The 22165-nt window shown below is 33.2% G+C and overlaps 1 protein-coding gene across 9 annotated transcripts in view; it reads right to left on the bottom strand.

Moving 5' to 3' along the window:
* Positions 1 to 22165, bottom strand: part of ARB2A (ARB2 cotranscriptional regulator A) — a 422367-nt gene that overhangs the window by 168697 nt on the left and 231505 nt on the right. For all 9 annotated transcript variants that reach the window (XM_087861977.1, XM_045796280.2, XM_087861983.1 and 6 more), the window contains one exon: positions 19017 to 19136. In XM_087861977.1, the coding sequence (XP_087718103.1) occupies positions 19017 to 19136 (120 nt within the window). The remainder of the gene's footprint in view (positions 1 to 19016; positions 19137 to 22165) is intronic.

Genomic DNA, 22165 nt, shown 5'->3' with positions numbered 1-22165 from the left:
ATGAATATGATATCACAAAGATTAGTAAGTGCTTCCACATACTTAAACTATCATAAATATGTATCAAATAATTGACCATAATAAATTTTTAATCAACAACTCTCATTACACCGAAAACATTTTCTTCAGGATGATAAAGCAAAACTGTACTATACTTTCAGGAATAATTCAATATTATTAAAAGTTGGAAAGAACAAATACAGCATAAAGCAAATATTAGTCTTTGACATTATTTCTTTATCCACAGAGATATTTTAAATATTTACAGCTGGTTAATTTTACCAACAGTGGTCAGTACTTGCTTATTAACCAATAAATGCTTTTTAAAGTACTATCTTGGGGCAGGAGTGAGGAAAAGTAAGAGAAAGATAGTAAACTATTATTTTACTCAGAAATTATATAACCTCTTATTTATTTGCTTTATTTTCAGAAAAGTAACACTTTTGCATAAAACAAAGTGTATCTTAATGATTTTTATATTTAATTATATCTTGAAAAATTTAGAATTTTTACATATACTATTGTGAGTTAAAAATCATAGTTACAATTACAACTTAAGTTTTTAAGCAACCAGAGTGCTATATATAATAATATCATAGACAGGGACAGGAAATTTACAAGCATATCCTTAAAGAGGAGAGATCAAATTTTATTTCATTAACCAGACAAAAAACTCCTTTTTGAGACTTTCTGAAGAGATATACTTTTAATACATAATGATTAATAATTTTTACTACTAAGTTACTATGGTGTTATTAGAAATTCTCAGACTTACAATATGCTACATTGGAAATATGGTAACTTCCAGAAATCATCAATAAATATATGATGCTTTGTCAAAGGGAAATAATGAGACAAGGACTGAAATCAGCGTATCCTTCCTTCTATGATTTAAAAATAATTATTCCTGTATTTGAAAACCCACTAAGCTTGAAAGCTTTTTAGCAATCTCTTGCTTCTTCATTAGATATGGGAAAAAGTAATGGCTTTCAGTGGACAACTTTTTACCAGTTATTTCACCATCTTTATGTTTCCCAGCACCTGACAACAAAAGCCCACCCCCCGCCCCCGCCAAGTTTCCTCAGATATGTCTTACAAAGAGACTGAGCACAGAGAACATATTGCATATTCAGACCTTGATATCCCTGCGTGGGAAAGTCTGGAAGACTCTTCTAAGTCTGAGGTCCTGAGTAGTACCTGAGCAGTAATAAAAAGAGTGGGCATGATACAACATCTTGATAGAATTGCACAGAGGCCAAGTTCTTTCTTTCCCCACCAAATACTGAATTATATTTCTCTAGTGTGGGTCCATTCAAGCAGCTGATTATGTGGTGTAAATTTGGAGGAGAAATACAGCAATTGTGACTGAATTATATAGCAGAAAATCTGGCCAGTTGAAGTGTATATTTATACCTATTCATAGTTGCACATGGTCACTTGTATTTGGGGTTGTCATTCATTCCTATAAGGGGTTTTCAATGCATCTCCTGTAGCACCATACACTTGTTGGTTGTATGCAGTCAATGGTTCTTCCACACAGCTAAGCAAAAGCACTTTCCAGCATCTGAATTAGCTTGTTTGATCATGGGTTGCTGTGAAATATAGACTCCTCTGACTTCTGAGGTAAAAGAGCTCTTCTCCACTCATGAGATTATTTTACATCTAGCAAGAGCTTAAGATATATACTTACTCATTCAGATATGCAAATTTAACCACCAGAGACAAGTAAATTATGCAAGATGATGTACGTTTCATTGTAGCTGGAAAAAAAATGTGCAAACACTATACAATTCCATTTCAGAGAGCTATACTTGCACAAAGTTGAGATGCACTGAACAAAAGTTGCGAGGTAATATCCCTGTTTCCACAGATTGAATTCAGTTTTGAAGAGCTGTTTTTAAGAATCTAAAGAGGTTTTTCATTTCAATACTTTCATATGCCTTTTTCATTGGTATTTTCACAAGTTATTTTCCCAAACTACCAAACTTATATTTAAACTTTGGAAAAAAATTACTTCCCTATTCTAGGAATACTTTTTTCTTATTTGTATGAATATGTATACAAATGATTAACAACTCAACACATTTTAATTTAATTTAAGCTTCCATCACCCCCCCAAAACTAATTTTTCCAATATAAGGTCCTGTTTTCTAATACATGTTATTTAAATTAATAATAATTGTTTACTGACATTTCCACTTGATGTGAAAATTTCATCTAACTCATGTATGTATCTCATTAATGCTGTAGCTTTTAGAGACACCTTTAAAACAGCAAATGACCTTATCTAACAACCTGACATGGCTAATGCCCTTGTATAATAAACATTGAATTCATTCCAGGGTTAATTTTAAAGCACGAATTCTAGCATTTCTGATGCAAATAAAAGAAATGTGATCTCTTATATTTTCTATCAAATTTTACAAAACAGAATTATTAAAGTAGAAGAAGGTTTCCGTGTCTTGTGACACACCAAGTGATGCCACAGTGACACCACTGAGTGAAATAATCGACGCAATGTTTTTCTGTAACATTTATTTTCTATACTTTAACAATATTCAGAGACAGTGACCTGTTTAATGAAGATAAAACAGCGTATATAAAAATGTCCTGATTTGTAGTAAGTGTTACTAAATATGCTTTCTGAAACCATTAAGGAATTGTCGTAGCAGAGTTTAATTACCAACAGCACAATAATCAAATTCAGCCATGACACATTTCTAAGTCTTTGCCAAAAGTAAACCTTCTCATAAATTCACATAGGCTTTGATGAAACAGCAAGCTGGTCGGGAGGATATTGCCCCGCATCTTGACAGAAGCCTACTTTCGTCTCACCAGTTCCTCACTAAAGATGTAGTAAATAGGTTGGGAGTAATGGGCATTTTCTTGATAATTAGCTGTGTAGGCAAATATGTTCTTTGGCAGACAATATAAATGTTGATTTAAGGACCAGCCAATAAAGAAGGCTAAACTGCAAAACATTCATTGCTCAATTTCTCATAGCTTTGGTTGAAGACTTAATTTTTAAACTCAGGTTTCCATTATCACCAAATAACACACTACCACAAAAGTTATGACATAATGAAATAAAGTTTACATAGTTAATATTGATATGTAGCTGCTTAAAAATTTCCATATCTGACATACCACTCACGTTAACATTACTTACTAATAACGATGAATGGTAACAGGCACGTCATTCTGGATCACTGTTTCATTGTGAAACTAATAAAACTCCTTATTTTCTTAAACACACAAAGCAATGCATGTCTCACTGAAACTAAGGAATCTATAAAGCTAGTAAAGATAAGTGGTAACCTATCACAACACCAGTAAATTTTAGTTTATGCCTAGGTTTAAGAGATCTTTAAAGAAAATGGTTTTAAGCTGGAAGCGAGATACACTGTTTTAAAAACAAAAATAGCACAAGATAAATGGCATATACTCTGGCAATTTTCTTTTAACGTAGCTTTTTCAAATATAATCTAGTCTACAGTGCACTCAAACTGCAGAAACATCCAAATTAGTTAAGGAAAAAAAGAGATACTTATCCTTGCAAAAAGGGCCTATACTCAAAGGAACATCTGAATAAAATTGAGACATCTGCAGTAAAGTTTTACCTTCTCCCTAGAATGTTTGAGATGAACTCAGTGTAACACTGTCTTCCAAGAAAAGACAAAGTGATCAATGCAAGAACACATCAGGCTGCCTTGGACAGGCCAATCAATGCAAGAAAGAACCTTGCCCAGGGCCTTATGCAAATAGAAGCACGTCCTGCAACCTAGGGAGGGAACATGCGCAATAGATCAATTGGATCTAAAAAACCTTACAGCTATATCAGCTTCAGACAGTAAATATATACTGATGACTACCTCACACTTCCCGCGAATTCTTAAAATGGGTTATTTTTAATAGCCGGTTAAAAACTCTTTCTGGGATCTAGAGTGCAGCAAAGAGGAAGAAAACAACATGGGAGAAACACTCAGCATTACTTTTGAGAGTGTGCAAATAAAATTCTGATTTCTTAAAATTTCTGGCATAGCTGAATTTTGCTGATGTTTCAGAAGGTTACATTTTTACTATGTTTGTATTCATGAACAGGAAATGAAAGCCTTGAAAAAAGCAGACACTGTCTCAGGTAGTTCTTGAACAAGGAATAAATGAAAATGTGGTAGGAAAAATAATTCAAGATATAAAATTATAGTCATCATTCTCAGTCACCAAAGATTATTCTCTATAGGGGTTAACCTATTGATATAGGAGCAGTTTTTCTTTTAAAGTGAAAATCTGTATCTCCAAAAACCACTCTAAAATCTGATTAGAATGCATAATAAGCTCAAGGGCTACTTAGTACACAAAGTTAGTACACAAAGCTCTATCCCTGTTAACCGGTGTTGAAGGCAAGTCAGATGCTGTATAAGGCTACATCAAAAATGCTCAATTATCAGGTGTTCAAGGAAGTACTTGAGTGCAAAATTATTTCCTAAATATTTTCTTTTCTCATTTGTTTTTAAACCCACTGTTTCTCCTTAGGAATTTCACTTTTTAAAAAGGCCCTTCATAACCTAAAAGAAGTCAAAATCGTATTTTAAATAAGAATTACAGCATCAGCAACAATAATAAAGATGCTATCAAATGAATAAAAAACTGAAAATATCTGTTACTACACTTACTTTGGAATTTTAAATTTGAAAACAGCTGCAGATGCATTCTCTAAGAGGTGTGTAGCAAATACTTCCAATAATAAAAATAAAATATATGATTTTTCCTTGTTACTGATGTATGAACTTTCCTTGGCAAAACCCTATATAAAATATGAAAATCTGACATCTAATATAAAGTTCACTATGTAGAGCTGTTTACTTAGCTGTTGAAAGGACACAGATATCTTAAACACTCTTTTATTTAGCCAATGAAGAGAAATATGAGACTATGCAGGATAAACATAGCTTTTTAGTTTTCGCATTTCTAGTGCTTTCTACATTGGTAAGATTTTAAGTTTCAATTTAGTCTAATAAGATTTTTTTTTCTAAGGCATAAGTAAATATGTCATTCATGTGTTTGATCCTCTTTAGACTTAAAGCTTTATAAAAACTTTACTATTTACACGGAGCAAGCATGGAGATATAAAATCAAAGCACTATAATACCCTTTTATAGCTTTTCAAGTATTAGATATCAGATGAAGTGCTTATAGTAAATCAGAAAGGCATGAAGGAGCAGGTTAATTATAGGGACTCAAATGTTTCCTTTTTCCAATTTTAATTTTTAATATAAGAATTTTGAGTAGTCTGGTATTCATAGTGAAATGTAAACTCCAACTTACAGTAAGTAAAATTCAAAGGATGAAGCAACTATGATTTCACTTTTTGTTACAATATTTAAATTGCTATATTTCCTCCCATATGTAGGAAAAAAAAGGAGAAACGATTTTGGAATACTATCAACTAATATTTGATACTGTTGACGTTGTGATAGGCAATGAATAATGAAATTCTATCCTTCGTGATCTAAATCTGCACAATACGAGATTTTTTGCTTTCAAAAGCATATTCTTGGTTTAAAAAGTATGTTAGGTATGATATTCAGTTTACTAAAGAATTCTGTACTTTACAAATATAAATGTAGATTTTTTTTGAATGGAAAGTTCCCTCATTAATTAAAAATATCCTATTTTAAAGATTTATTTATTTATTTTTAGAGACGGAGAGTAGTAGGGCGGGGGGAGGGACAGGGAGAGGGAGAGAGAAACTTAAGCAGATTCCACGCTGAACATAGAGCTAGACACAGTGCTTGATCTCATGACCCTGAGATCACAACCTCAAAGTCCGACACTTGGCTGAATGTGCCACCCAGGCACCACTAAAAAATACCCAATTTCAACATAAATTTATCTCATGCAGTTTTTTCAAAAACCGATTGGAGGGGATACTGTTTCTTGGGTAAATTCATTAACTCTCACATTGGATTTTGATTTCAAATTGGACTTCAATTCTGGCTCTGACCCTTGCTATGCAACCTTGGACACGTTCCTCAACCTTTCCCAGTGTTTCATCTGTACAACAGGGTTAACACACCCACCCAAAAGAGTTAAATGTAAGTTGTAAAATGCCTTGCTAAAACAATGTTTAATGACCACATCCACTAGCATCCTAAACTAGTGCTCTCTTCTGAGGGGCAGTATGCATAATGGTTATAAGCCTGGACTCTGGAGTCAGAAAACTTAAGTTTAAATTCTGGCTCCATCACTTACCGGGTTGTGTGATTTTGGTGCCTCAGTGTCCTCATATGTAACTGAGAAAAATATTAATACATACAGCACAGGGTTGTTTTAAGGATTGCATGAGTTAATATATACAAAGCACTTAAAACAATGTCTGGTACTTGGTAGCTGCTGTGTTATAAAGCTATTACTTCTAGGTGTAAGTACAGATACGGGTAAGGCAAAGGAGCAAACACTGATAGCAGAGATTGTTCCAATGAGACTTGAAAGGTCAAGTCTATTTAGCTGGTATTAGAAGACAGCTGTCTATTTCTAGCATGGAATGAGCCGCAAAGAAGAGCCAACCAGGGGCTTGGCCAAGGAAATTCATCTGTTTTCCAGATCTTCATGAACTGTTTTCAATTTTTCAGCTTAAACTGAATTTCCAGTGCACCACATCAAAACATATTCAAAATTTAAATATAAATGATTTGGGGACTGCCTGTTATTTTAAATTTTCCACACCTTCTTTCCACTTCACTAATTTGGGCAATTAAGAATTGATTAAAATTGAAAGTCTACATGGAAGGCACAGAAAAAATAAGCAACAAATAGGATAGAGAATAAAAACCTAATCATCATGTACTTCAACAGAGAAATGTAGACCTGAATCCTGAAATATATGAAAACCAGAAGGTTGTCTTAGGGGTAAGAGTCACCATAGTCAGTATATTACACCACTGATTTGGCGTAAGTACTTGATGAGAGAAGAAACATACCAAAACCCAGGGTAACAAAATGAGAGGTCTGCCTTCAAAGGAAGACAAGATATATTTAAATAGTTCTCATCTGTAAAATGGGGATAACAGTACAAAACTCGCAAAGATTTATGAGGATTAAATGAGATAAAATATGCTTATATAAAGTGTATGGTAAGGACGGTGCCTGGTGCACACTAAGTATCGTTACAGTATTAGTGAAGCTACTGATGAACACGAAGATGCTGTTGCTGCCTTCTGGTGTGTGAGACATTCATACACGCTAGTTCTATTTAAAATGACCATTTTCAAAGACTGCTATGAATTGTTTAGAACTGTTCTTAGCCTAACCACGTCTTGGGCCCCCATGGCTGGCTGACAGATTATATGGATTCTATTATAATAGCAATGACAGGGCTCTAGGAGAGTGAGAGAAGGCTCTAATACAGCAATCAGATTAGAAGATATCTGTTTTACTTGAAAATCTATTGTAAGATCTTGGAATAAATGCAAGGGTCACTACATGTGAAGGTTTATAATATGCTAAAGATAGCTAATATATTACTACACATTTAATATTTGGACATAATATAAATAAGTCTAATATTTAGATAGCCTAGAAATGCAGAACTGAAAATTTAAGGCTGAGCCTGTAACAGCAGTAAAAACTATTATTACACTATTAATGACATTGGAAATAAGAATTTTTTCTGAGGTAAACTGAGCAGTAATATAACAGAGGCAATGCATAGGGGTTAGTGATATATCATTTTTTGACAATTGTTCACAGGGCACCACTTTATTGAGAAAGTCAAAGTTTCTTTGTTGTTAGCAGACAGGCTACTAGAATTTTTTAGAAAATCAACATTTACAATTATATAGCATCCTTTGACGTCTTGTAACTGGAAAGAAGTCAAAATAGGGAATTTCTACAGGAGAAAGTTGAGGTGCTTTATCTTTCCGACCAGTGCCTCTCCTTTAGAAAGATAAATGCCAAGTTTTTCTTTTAATCCAGATGTCTGATTAATGTAGTAAAGAAATTTGGAGATAAGATGTTAGAAGTTAGATGTCAAGATTTATGGATATCAGGCATAAACTAGGTATATTAGAAATTAGAACACTTTTTAATCATTTGACTCAATTATAAAAATGTCACTGAAATATTAAATAGCAATTTTTATTGTATTCTTATGCTCTTTGATAAACTTCTTTATGAGAAAAATTCAAATAACATACGGAAAACTAAGAAGAAATCTGAATACACTAATACATATTTAAACAGGCAATTCTTTTTCCATAGACGATATGAGATTTAACTTGTTCAATTTAATCAGAGAAAATATAACTAGTTTTGGGGTTAGGGTTAGGCTTGGCTACTTCCCTTGAGTAGAGATTTCAATAACTTCTTAGTTGTTTTTCTTCATTCACTGACCAATTTCCATTAATGGCCCTTCCAAGTGTACAAAATTTTGAGACACAGACTATACCTCCTACACACTCAAGCATACTGATTCTAAATGTCCCTGTTTTACATCTTAAATAATCAACTTTGTTCTCTCGTTCGCCCTGCTTTGTGCTATGTTGTGGCTCAATATGAATGCCCAGACCTTACTTTCTTCATCTGACTCAACGAAGCACCATCTGAGATCTACTTTTGATAACTATCTCTATATAAATACAGGATCAAAAACTATTTATTGAGTATATACTTATTATAGGCCCAGCCAGGCTAGCAGCATAATAGGAACCAGAGAAAAGAATTAATTTGTTATTTATTCTTAGTCAGTTAAAGAAAAGGACTCTGAGATGACTTAAAGCAAAATATATTTATGAATTAAGACACTCAATAAATGATCACAGATGAGAATAATTAATGAAATAAAAAACTAACCATAGCTCTGGGTTTGTAGGAGACAAGGGTAAAAATGCATTACAGAGTTTTTATTTTCTGATAAAAAGATCATATCAATTTATTAACAGAAACAATCCTCCCCAATACTTACACAAGATAAATTTATGTTATGGATCTTCATTTTGGGGAAGTTAACGTCTTGGCTACAATGCCACTTCACAAGTATCTTACTATATATTACTCTGTTTAAATGTGCTTCCTATTTAGCCTATCACCTTCTTGCAGCCAGGGATCATGTGCTTTAAACTATTTTCCCAGTACTTCCCCCAGAGTGGGATGTTCAAATGAAAAAATGAATTAATATCTTTAATAGTTTTCTAAACCATTTATTGTTTGGAAGGCAAAATATTCAAACCCAAGAAATAATTTCTATAAAGTCAAATTTATGAGATCCAGGTGGCTTTACTATGTTCTAAATTTATTCACTGAAAAGGTGCTGAAAACCAATAACAAAAAATATGAGGGGAGAGTGAACTGACATACGTATGGGGTTAAAAGTCTCCAACTCAAAAAGTTAAGAACACAGCAGCTTAGAAGAATATCACTTTGTTTCTCTGGGCACAAAAGGTTTCACACTCATAGTGTGATCATTTCAGAGCCATGAGAACAGGAAAAATGATAGCTCTTCTGACCTCATCTCCTTTATTGCATCGAAACCTGGTAACCAGTACCAGGATAAACCCTGGGTATCTAAATAACCTTAGGATGCAGTATTCTACTGTATCCCATTCTGATCTAAGCCACATAAATTGGACTTCTGCCTCGATTCATCATTTCATAATCTTTTTGATGTTTTTGCCTACTGCTATAACCTCTTTCTCAGGAAAGGATTCTATTTCTAAACCCCTAGCCAGTGCTTGAAGTCTTAAACCTTGCTTTGTTTATCCTTTTCCCAGTGCTGGATCCTGTTCTTTTTTCCCCTTTTCCTTCCCTATAATGCAGTGACGTAGGGTATGGTTGGAGAGAAGAGGTACACTTAGAACCAGTGACTACATTCTATTTACTCATTTATCACCCAATGCCTTGATTTTCTGTTCTCTGCTACCAGATTATACCTCTTAATTTAAGCCTGAGTTCACCATGCTCTATTTCTGCTTACCTAGTGATGGTTCACCTGCTACTCCCTCCAAAGTCAATCTCTCCAGCTAAATTAGCTTTTCTTAAACCCATTCTAAACCTTAGTAATGACACCTTTGCCCAGATCTGGCTTCTTTCTTTGTTCTCTCAAGCTGTATCCCAACATGGATCTAGTATGCTTTGAGTCTGAGTCTACCTGGCTTCCCTGAGTTAATTTGAGTAAATTATTTAATAAGGATTGAAGTCCAACTTCTAAGACAGAAGTTAAATGGTTCTGATTGTAAAATTTTTGTCCTCTAAGAGCTCTTTTCAATTTGTGGTACAAATCAGAGGTGTCACTGTGGTGGGGAATCTTATTTGGGGAAGTGCTTACATTGAGTGATTATCATAATGTTGTAAGTATAGCAAAAACAGCCTCTTTATTAACTGAAATGTGTTCTACAATCCCCCTTATAAAAGGTCTATAACAGTCTATCATGCTCTCATACCTGCAGTAAAATGCAAAATCTCTCATTAAGATATTTTATAAAACCAATGAAAAGGAAATATTTCTTGTAGAAAGATTTATATCTAACAAATTAATATATCGATTTCTCTGGGTTCTCCTTAACATATTATTGTGCTAATTTACCAGTGGTTTCCTGGCAGTCTGTTGAGTTAACAGATAGAGTGCCCAATCTTGCACCTGCCCAGCAGTAGGGCAATGAGACCTGGATGCAGCCCATTTACGTGGATACTGAAAAACCTCTTCAAAAGGTAATTCTAACGGAGTAGTATGGACCCTTTTTCCTACAAAAAGATTCTTATTAAAGATTAGTGAAATTTTTCTCCATTTCAGCCTTTTGAGCAAACTGATCTTGGTGTGAATGAGGGATATAAACATTAAGAAGCACACAAGGTCCTTAGTGGAAAAGATCTATCAAGAATGGAAACAATCACAAGTAACATCATACTTAATGGTGAAACAATTAATGCTTTCTCCTTAAGACCAGGAACCAAAGGATGTTTACTATAGCTACTTCTATTCATCCTTGTACTGGACAGATTAGGGAAAAAGAAATTAAAAAAGGAAAGAGAAGAAAAGCAAAGCATCTTGATCAGAAAAGAAGTAAAATTATTTTTATTCAATATTATATTACCTTGAACATAGAAAATTCTAAGAAATTCATACCCCACCCCCCCCACACCAGGACAAATAAACGAGTGCAGCAAGGTTATAGATTATAAGACCAAAACATAAAAATTATATTTTTACACTAATAGCAAACCATTTGAAAATGAAATTAAGAAATAATTTCACTTACAATAGTGTAGAAAGAATAAAATACTGAGGAATAAGTTTAACAAAAGAAGTGTAAGACGTGTACACTGAAAACAAAACATTTTTGAAAAAAGATCTAAATAAATGGAAAGAAAGCCTATGTTCATGGAATGGAAGACAGTATTAATATGGCCATACTTCCCAAATTGATCCTAAAATTCATATGGAAATGCAAGAGACGCAGAATAGCCAAAACAATCTTCAAAAAGAAGAACAAAGCTGGAGAATCCACACTTCCCAACTTCAAAACTTACCACAAAGCTACAATAATCAAGACAGTGTGGGTACTGGTATAAGGAGAGACATATACATCAATGAAACAGAACTGAGGATCCAGAAGCAAACCCTTACATACTTATAGTCAAAGATGTGAAGACAAATCAAAGGGGAAAGAATAGTCTTATCAGCAAATGGTGCTGAGACAACTGAGTATCTGCATTTAAAAGAATTATGTTGAACCATACTTCACACAACGTACAAAAATTAACTCAAGTGACAAAAACAAAAACTAGATGAATTCAACTTCATCAAAATAAAAAACTTCTGTACTTCAAAGGATATCTTCAAGAATGTGAAAAGATATCCCACAGAATGGGAAAAAATATTTGCAAATCATGTATCTGATAGGGGACTTGTATCAGAATATACAGAGAACTCTTAGAACTCAACAATCCAATGACAACACACACAAAAAAAAATGGACAAAAATTTTAAAAGACATTTCTCCAAAGAAAATACACAAATGGCCAATAAGGACATGAAACATGTTCAAAATCATTAGTCATTAGAGAAATGCAAATAAAAACTACAATGAGGTATCAGTTCACCCCCACTAGAATAGCAGAAATAAAAAAGACAAACAATAACAAGTGTTGGTGAGGTTGTAGAGAAATCAGAACTCTCATACATTGCTGGTAGGATTGTAAATATGGGAAGTGATGGCTAATGGATATTCAGTTTCTTTTGTGATGATGAAAATGTTCTAAAATTAGACAGTGGTGATGGTTGTAGAACTCTGAATATACTGAAAACCACTGAATTGGATACTTTAGAAGATAAATTTTATGGCATGTGAATTGTATCTCAAGAAAGCTTAATAGATCTTATTTATATCTCAACAAATATGTTAATTAACCTCAAAAGCTAATTATCAAAGAAAAGGTAATATTAAACTCATAATTAGGGATGAAATGGAAAGTTTCCTAGACTTATGGCATACACTGCTATGTAACATTATGGGGATATAGTTATAACTTAGTTTAATAATTTTCTTCTTTGACTGAGAAGACTACACTTTGAAGAGTGAGTCACAAAGAAGTCATCTTTTCAGTCAGCTGAAGGGACGAGGACACCAGTAGAAAAAAGATCGTAAGAGACTAACACCAGGAACAAAAAGGGTAGGTAATACTGTCTGATGTGAAAGAACTGATTAGTCAGAATTCCCAAACTAATCAATATTACAATGGAGGGTACAAAGAATGATTAAGTTTAATTAGTAAAAGAGTTATTGCCAGTGCTCAAACTCTCTATACAGATCAATTAACTTTGCAGATACTTAAGCCTACTCATGTTATTGCAATACATATTGTTTCCAAACTTGGGGAGAGATGGTGGAACAAGAACATTGTTCCAGATAACTTGGGCAAGATAAAATTCAGAGATAAAAGATAAAAACAAAACTAATTAGTAAAACAAAACTAAAGTTTTCATTTGTGAAACATAAATACTACAGAAAAATGGGGAGTTAAGTGAGAATACTTTGTGAAAAATCTAGTAAGGAGGGAAATTCTTTCACTTGGGAGGGGGAAATGGCATTGGCAAAATGAAAATGAGGACCTCCTGTGGGCATTTGGACTCACATTTAACTGCCACTGATTCAGTTCCTCAAAACCAGGAATTTTCTAATTTAATTCTCAAACTTTGCTGTGAAGCAGGTACCTTTAGAGGAGGGCACACAAAAGGGATCTGGTCCAATTTATCATAATTTTTAGGTACAGAACTAGGTATTTAAACCCAGGTCATCTTCTGAGTTTTGTGTACACTGGGCTTGGAGGCCAGGGATGGAGGCGTAGTGAGATGGGGCAATGGCAGTAAGGAAATTAGACTAGAACTGAAGGTTTCTACTGGGAAAAATACAGTTGGATAGAAATAATCAGATTATACAGATGGTCTTAAAGTTACAGAGAGGAGACATGATACAGTAGAAAACTGGAGCCAATGTGATTCAGGAATAGCATGGTAAAAGGGGTTTTTAAATAATATTATCTATGGTATGCTATACAGTGGGAAATAAAGAGTAAAGACAGCCAGTAGGAAATGGGTAGAAGAGTACAATGATATAGTTGTAAAATGATGAAATTAACAGTGGGCAGAGAGAAGAAAAGACATGACCAATATTTCAGAGGAAGATAACTGACAGAAATGTGTTGGCTGCTTAGATACGGGACAAAAGGAGCGGAGTCAACATAAAAATGAACAAACAGCAGTCCTCCTAATACTTATTAAAAATTATTTGAATAAAAGTTAAAAAAAATCAAACTCCAATACACAGGTAACTCCTGTGAAGTTTATTAACAAATCACATCTGTATATATAACTCTCCTTTTCTTTTTAAAACCCCGACTTGATATCTCACTTATTCATTTATTATTAACCACAATTATCAACCACATAATATATGCAAACACTTACCCCAAATACCTAGGTATCAGCATAATCACTGTTTATTATTATGTATCTGTTGTGTTTGGATTCCTTTTATATCTTCTTTGATATGGTGTGTATGGGGGAAGGATATACTATACTCTTTTTCTTCTCATTCAGCTTTCTGGATCCAATGTCACTAAGCCATGGAGAATCTCCCCTCCTTAACATCTCGAATGCGTGCTTACTCTCTCTACTTCTATGTGGGTAAAGCCCTTTATTGGATCTCACTTGGATTCTTGTAACTAACTTCTAAAATTAGTGTTACCAACAATCAAAAGATAGTATCTACACTACATGCAAGGCATGAAATAAAAGTGAATAGAGGAGATCAAAATAATATAACTTCCGATTCTTCTCTTTAAGGAGCATACAAAATAGTTCTAGAAACTAAACCGTCTTCCTATAAAATAACTCAAAAACGAAGAGAGCATTCTGCACAACAAGTTGTAATCATACATTAACATGTTGTTTGTATCATGTAGGCAACCAAATCAGAAATTAAAGTTATATTACAAATGGCAACTTATTTTTGCTGTATTACCAACATTTTAAAGTAGGTTTATAAGAAGTATTTTTGGTCTCAATTATTTTGATAATTTTTCTTTGCTTTATCCCTTACTTATTCTACCTCTCCTCAATTCTTGATTCTTAGTGGCCCAACTTTTAGCTTTTTCCACTGATCACATTACTACCAATATCTAGACACTCGCATACAGATATACTACCAATATCTAATTCACTTTGTTTTTTGTAGACAAAATGTAACTGACGCTTCTTTAAGGTCATAGTTAGCTGATGTCACTGAAGGTAAGACCAAATACTTTTAGTCCCATTCCATTTTCTCTTCAGCGTAAATCCAAATCATGCTTCAGGCAGTTTTTTAAAAAGATTGACCCAGAGTAGACTGAGCTTGAGTGTCCTCACACAGTTATGTCCAAAAACTAGTCCTCTATCAGCTGCTGAAGGTCAGCTTAGGCTGCCTGAAGGCTAGGGAGCCCAGCATGGAACAATGGCAGGGAAATAGCGTTCCCTTCATTCCTTAATTCACATGCAAGTGAGGTGCCAATCAAGTGCTGACAAGCATGGAAAAACCAAAATCAAAAGTGGGTAGAGATATACTTTCAAAAGGAGCAGTTTTCACACATTTTAAGTGATGTTTTTAGTGGTGGTTGTGAACATATCACTAATTATATGGAAAAGGAAATAAAAGCCATAAGAAAAACAATAATTTTATATCAGCTAAGATGATTCAATAAACTAATGAAACACATTTGCTAAAATTGTTTAAAGTGTTTTATAAAAAAAAGTATCAACACTCTCACTTTGGCTAAAGAAAGAAATCTGAATGCAAATTGATTTATTGAGCACTGCAAACATGGGAGGTAAGGTGAGCTGATTTGGGAAACTGGGCATTGACAAGTAAAACTAACTATTTCCAAATATAAGAAAATTTTAAGGTTGCTTCATTTTGTCAAACTATCAGCTAGAAAAACAAGAGCAAAGCACTTTGAAATGACCAACAATGTAAGCAATGGAATCACTTCATCGAAAGTGAAAGAAATGATGAAGAGCTTAAAACTATAGTTTTTAATGACAGTTATTTTTAAAAAATGAGCTTCATTTTTTTAACAATATAAGGCAAAAGTAAGCTTCATTATTTGTAGATGTCTCTCTGAATGAATTTGATAAATGTGTGTGAGTTATGACTAATTATATCATGTATAAAACAGAATTTCTAAAAATAGAAATTTAAAACTTTCTAAATGAAGGTTTAATAACTGTAACTTTTTATATTGAAACTATTTAAATACACAGAAAAGATAACATTGGACAGATTGATAAAATAGAATTGATAAAATTCATTATCAATTCATAAAGTAAATAGTTCTTCCCATCTTCCCTTTTGTCTTTAATGAGTGAATGCTGGAATTGCTACCAGAGCTGTCTTAACACTTATTTTTACAAGGATCACAGAAAGTTTGGAGAATTAGAAATTTGGGTTGTTACCATATGGTGATTATAAATGCAGTGAAAAGGATATTTTTAATATCACTTTTCTCATTATTTTAGTAAACTATATACTGTTTTTATGAGGTTAGGTCTGATCAAGTTCCAAGATTTACTACCATAAAATGAGCATTGGTATATATTATAATTATAATGATAATGTATTTTTCAGGAGAAATGCAACAATTTAAAATAGGATATAATCATAAATGTTCTTAGGTTTTCAAAAACAACAATTAGCAAAATATGAAAGTCCTACAAATATTTTGTGCTCGAAATATAAAAGTAATTTATTTTCCGATATCTATTAGCAGCACATTTAATTTTAAACAATTATACACACTTTTAATTTAATTTAATGACAAGTTACATTATATAATATGAGACTATGAGAGTGGTAGAAAAACAAACTCCATGCATTCAAACATGATATTACAAACTAGGATTGCTCCTAAAAGAAGGGGGGTGGAAAGAGACAGAGATAGAGATAAAGAGAGATTGCAAGAGAGGAGGAGGGAGTGAGTGAGTAGAGAGCCTTTAAGCAGGAGTAAAATTTTATGACAATTCAAAAAAAGTCAAACTTTACTGAAACGATTTAATGTCTGATGTGAACAATGTACTATCGAGATAAATTCTAAAACATAATCTAAGATGTTCACAATTCACTTTCTTGTAAAGTTAACATTAAAACTTGAATCCATGAAAAACAATTTCATCCATTACACTAACATTGAAAATCCCGAGAGAATAAATATTTGTCAACATTTTAAACACTGTGACTTTTCCCCTGCGAATATCAGGGAGAATAGGAAAGAATATTATTCAACTTTCGGGAAAAAGCAAAGGCTTAAAAATATTTCAATGGTTTTGCTGTTTCTTTATGCTATCTTTCAAAAATCCTTTTGAAATTAAAGAAACATAATAGCCTTAAATATATTAATCAAGCTTTGTCAAAATTTTATGTAAATCTCATTAGTGGTTTTAGTTATTATTGTCATTCACTTAGAGGCATTTGTTTTATTAGGTCAGGAACCACTTTTTCTTCAGTTGCCACCATGTGTATACCCCTAATAACATACCCCTATTAAAGTTACTTCACAAAAAGTAGCAAATATTATGAAGTTGAGATAATCGCCATTAATATTTTAAAACCTAAACAAGGTACATTACATTAAATAGACTTCTCAGTCCTGGTGTTGCCTGACAGATATGTGATGTGCCAGTGGTTATATTATATTCCTCCTCCCATGCCTGCACCTCCTGCAGAGATAGCAGACTACAGAAGCTGACCCTTACTGAGACCATCTTGTCTCTCTGACAAAGCTCCTTTTTAACTTCTTACTTACTGGTTACTTCCTGTGATGGAGAAAAACTTTGGCTCAGCTTGTGATAATTTCACAGGCCCTGAGGACCCTGACCCTAATAGCCTCAAGGTCAGAAGTCAAGTCTTGTTCTGAAACATCTGTGTGCTTTATATTAAAGTGGAACAAAAGTGGAGAAATATCCACCAGTGTGTGACAAGAAGGACAGGCAAAATGGGACTGACACACTGGTCATCTGTTACTCTGTCATCTTAAGTTCATTTTAAAAACTACCCAATATTCACTTAAATTCCAAATTTGATGTACAAAAAGCTTTTATAAACTGTCTTTAAGTAAAAAAAAAAGAAAAAAGGAATTTATGTTTTACAGTAATCTGGAATTTGGGTAGTCTTGCAGGCTTTCAGACACATTTTAAGTTACTCTTCGAGCTGATGAAATTTCAAATTTTAAGTAATGTAATGGCTTACAAAGAAAATGTAAGGTACATATATATGCTATGTGTGTACGTGTGTGTATATATATAGATCTGTATCTGTAGGGGCTAAAAGAACTATCTGAAAGACAACATTCACATACTAGTATATTAAAGAGCTATCTTAAAATATCTATTATATATTAAATTAATGCAGCAGAAATAAAAGTACTTGAAAAGAATTTCTAAAAAGTGAAATCCATTTAACAAAAGATTTAACTTATTTATTGATCTTAAGAGAACATAAACCATTTGCGAATTTAGGTCAGCTAAAATATTCCCAGGTGTCACCACCAGTTTTATATCTAAATCATGTGGGTGAGCAATAAGGTATGCGGAAGTTGAAAAGGCCATGGAAATATATTTAATTTCCACAACAAAGAGATATGCACATCAAAGTTTTGAAACAAAAGTTAGACAATAACGCTGTGCCTGCTTTTAATGTCCATGTTAGATTATTTGGATCTAAAATTATCAAATGTACTTTTATCAAATTAATCACTTTATTATAGCACTGTTACATCCCTGTAACATAAGGTTTATGGACATGGAGGCATAAATTCTTCATTAGTGCATTTTTGATATGGATTATATCCCATTAACCTTTCATACTGGCACAAGGCATGGTACTTTAACACTGCATATGACACAGACAAAATTTTTAAATCTTGATAATTTTTTCTATAATGTACACAATCTTAATTCCAAGAATCAGGTTACTTTGAAATGCAAACATTTTTATGGCCAAACAATGAATTCCACTTAGCAGATTAATGGAAACCTTCTGATGGTTTAAATACTAATTATATGAATTCTGATCTAGTATCAAGTTCTGACTTGTGGAGATAAAAGTTAGTTAAAGATAAACAGAAGGGTCTCCAATATTCAATAGGTCTCTTGAAATTTTAAACAGTTTACAGATAACATATGCTTCAATAGTTGTACATATAACACAGGAAACAGAAGTATCATCAAATGTATGAAAATGTTCTATACTGTAAAAATTAAGAAGTAATATGTAAATAAGGAATAGGCAAAAAGCTTTCTGGTTAGCATGGAAAAGCTCTGCCACAATAAAGTAAATAAATACTCTTTTCAAACATTATAAAATTATTTATTCACAATATTTTGTTTTCATCTTTTTTAAAGTAATTTAAGTAATGATATCAATTAAAATTGAGTGGGGGAGAATAAGTCTGTAAAGAGTTTGGGAATTAAAAACAGAGTTAAATGTACTCACCAGTTCAACAAAAGCAAGTCCTCCATAGCTGTGAGCAACAAAAAACACATTCTCAGCTGCAGACTGGGCTATGAAATGGTCCCACACATAGATTGCATGTTCTTCAGGAGAACCATTTTCCTAGGAAGAAAACAAGTATGATATATTATATACCATATCTAATTATTATCATAGTAATCAAAAATTAAATTATATGCTTGTTTACGTAGCTTAAGAAATAAGACAGTTGCAGCTCATTGAAAACAGTATCAGTACAAAAGAACTACCACTGAAAATTCAAATTAGAGAATAAATAAAAGTATTCAAGTATTAGTAAATTACTGCGAAGTTTAATTGTTACCATAATCCTCATAAACAAAATATTCAAAATAACCATATTTTGAGGGGTACTTGCATTCTGGTATATCCAAAATATTAAAACACACATGTATGTACTTGAGAACTGCACAGCAGAAAGTTACAGCGTCTTATGACAGAAGAGTAGAACACTAAAAAGTTCAGTTAAATTTCTACATTTATATCTGAAAATATTTCTATAAGAAATATAAATCTAAATTATTTGATTTATAAAATTTTAAGTATCGCTATAAGCTGAAAGGAAGCAGAAAATTAACGAATATTCTCTATTTAAATTATTTAAAAATGTACTTTTTTGTAAAAGTGTTTTCCATACACATTTTATTTCTAAAACTGGGAGAAATCTACCATATAAACCCAGGGGCTTCTGTATTTCTAACCTGCTAAACCCTAATAAATGTATGCATATTACTTTAATTCCAAAGGCTCTATAATAATTTCATTTTGTTGTATTTATTTTGGTAGTTGACACATATTGTGGTTACAGCTTAAACCTGGATAATGTGAGGAAAAAATCCCAAAGAGCTAAATAATACTGACAAAAAACAAATTGATAAAAACTAAAGAATCATGAAAAAATTTTGTACGAGTATTTCTTTAAAGCTTTAACAACAAAGACTAATTCCCTAAAAATGTCATGGTATTAGACAACGAAGACAATTGATTCACATTTTCCATCTTAGAAATTTTATAATATCATATCAAGGTCCAAAACATGACTTCCCTTGCCACCTAGAAGCTATTGTTCCCTGATGTCTAGTTCTACCCCAAATTTCTCTTCAATGCTCCAAACCCATATATCCAAGTGCTTGACAGTCATTTACTTTTTGATGTCCCACAGATATTTCAAACTCAAACAGTTCAACATTCCATTAGAAATCTCCTCTACAAACCTGTGTCACTGTCTTTGCTCCCCACCTCCAGGCAAAATCTGGGCATCTTTTATTTATCTCTTGCTCAAATTCCATATATAATCGATCATTGAAATCCTGTTGATTTTGCCCCCTGCTGTATCCTAAATCCATCCTCTTCTCTTTTCTCATTTCCTCTGGCTTAGCTCAAACCATTATCATTTCACAACTGGATGACTACAATGGTTCCCAGCCCATTTTTACTGCCTTTAGGATTGTCTATTTAAATTCTCTAATTCTGTAGTGAGAACAAACTTTAAAAAATGCAAATATGAACATGTTGCCATGTTACTCACCTCCTACTTAGTAGATGCTTCAAAGCTGATTCATTGCCCTCAAGATCAAGTTCAAACTTAGTATGACATTTAAGACCTTTCATAATCTGACTTCTACCTTCAACTGCATCTCTTACCACTGCTCTGAAATATAAGGTGACCCAAAAGACACCCTTTTCCCCCAGCAGGAGACCATAGAGAACACTCTCTGTGTTCTAATTGCAGGGAACAACTTCCAGTAACCTAATTGTGCCAAACTTTCTTTTCTCTGTGCTATTTCCTTTGTTTAGAAAGTGATTCCCGTGCTCTGCCCTCACTGCACCCTGCATAATTCCTACTTGTTTTTCAAACTCAAACAAGACATCACCTCCTGTCAAAAGTCTTCCCTATCATCCCCAAGGCTGGGTAACGTCTTACAACATCTTGTGCATGCTCCCATTATTATACTGAATAATCTGTATTGTAATTGCTTGTTTGATTATCAAAGTCTTGAGGCCAAGAGCTCTGTCTTGTTGATTGAATCATTAAATTAGTGTAATAGATAAATAATGAAAATACAACATTTATCTTCAGGATGATTAATTACAACCTTGTAGTCATATACTAAAACACAAGTATGCTTTTAAAGATACCTATTGGTAACATACATATGAAATAACCCACAGTTAAGGTATATAAAATAAATAAAAGTGATAATTGGGAAGAAATCCATGTAGGGCATTTTGGCTTTAATAATTTAGCTTTCATTAGTTTAAAAAGTAGGAAATGGTGATCATAAAAATCAGCATAGTGGTTAACTCTAACATAAGAAATAGCAGGAAGATCGGTAGAAGGAAGGGTAGAATGAAGAGGGGGTAAACAGAAGGGGGAATGAACCATGAGGGACTATGGACTCTGGGAAACAAACTGAGGGCTTCAGAGGGGAGGGGGGTGGGGGACTGGGATAGGCTGGTGATGGGTATTAAGGAGGGCACATATTGCATGGTGCACTGGGTGTTATACGCAAATAATGAATCATGGAACATTATAACAAAAATTAAGGATGTACTGTATGGTGACTAACATAACATAATAAAAAATTATTATAAAAAAAGTAAGGAAGAGAGACAGAGTTGTGAAAAGAAAATAGACTTCTAGTGGCTGGCAGTGTTGCATTTCTTGACTGGAGTAGTAGTTACACAGATGTATTCTTTATAGTTAGAGTCAAACTGACTAATATAAACTTAGCACTTTTCTGTATATGTATGTGGAGAGACCATAGAATTTACTATACAAACTTCTGAGGGTGAAGAAAGGTACTATTAGTTATTGTATGAGGAGAACAGGTCTAAATTGGGACTACCCAGAAAAAATGCACACATCTGGTCACCCTAATTATATCTTACAAGGAAAGAAATGTAAAAACAAAACAGGAAGACAGATAACACAGGTTCCACCTCCTGAGAGTAGGCAGAAATATCTTACATAACTTGATGGATCAAAACATCTTTCTTTATACAGAGAGAATAAAAACACAGAGGATATTACTCTGTCCCCATTAGGCTTTGCGCTGGAAGTAGATGTGTAAGGCTAATAAAAAGTAAGCCACGATTCTGGCCTTTAACAT

The sequence above is a fragment of the Ursus americanus genome, chromosome 5, assembly GCF_024610735.1.
Source record: "Ursus americanus isolate L20-20 chromosome 5, mUrsAme1.1.p, whole genome shotgun sequence".
Lineage (NCBI taxonomy): Eukaryota > Metazoa > Chordata > Mammalia > Carnivora > Ursidae > Ursus > Ursus americanus.
The sequence above is the reverse complement of the archived record's forward strand: the minus strand, read 5'-3'. Positions and strand labels throughout refer to the sequence as shown.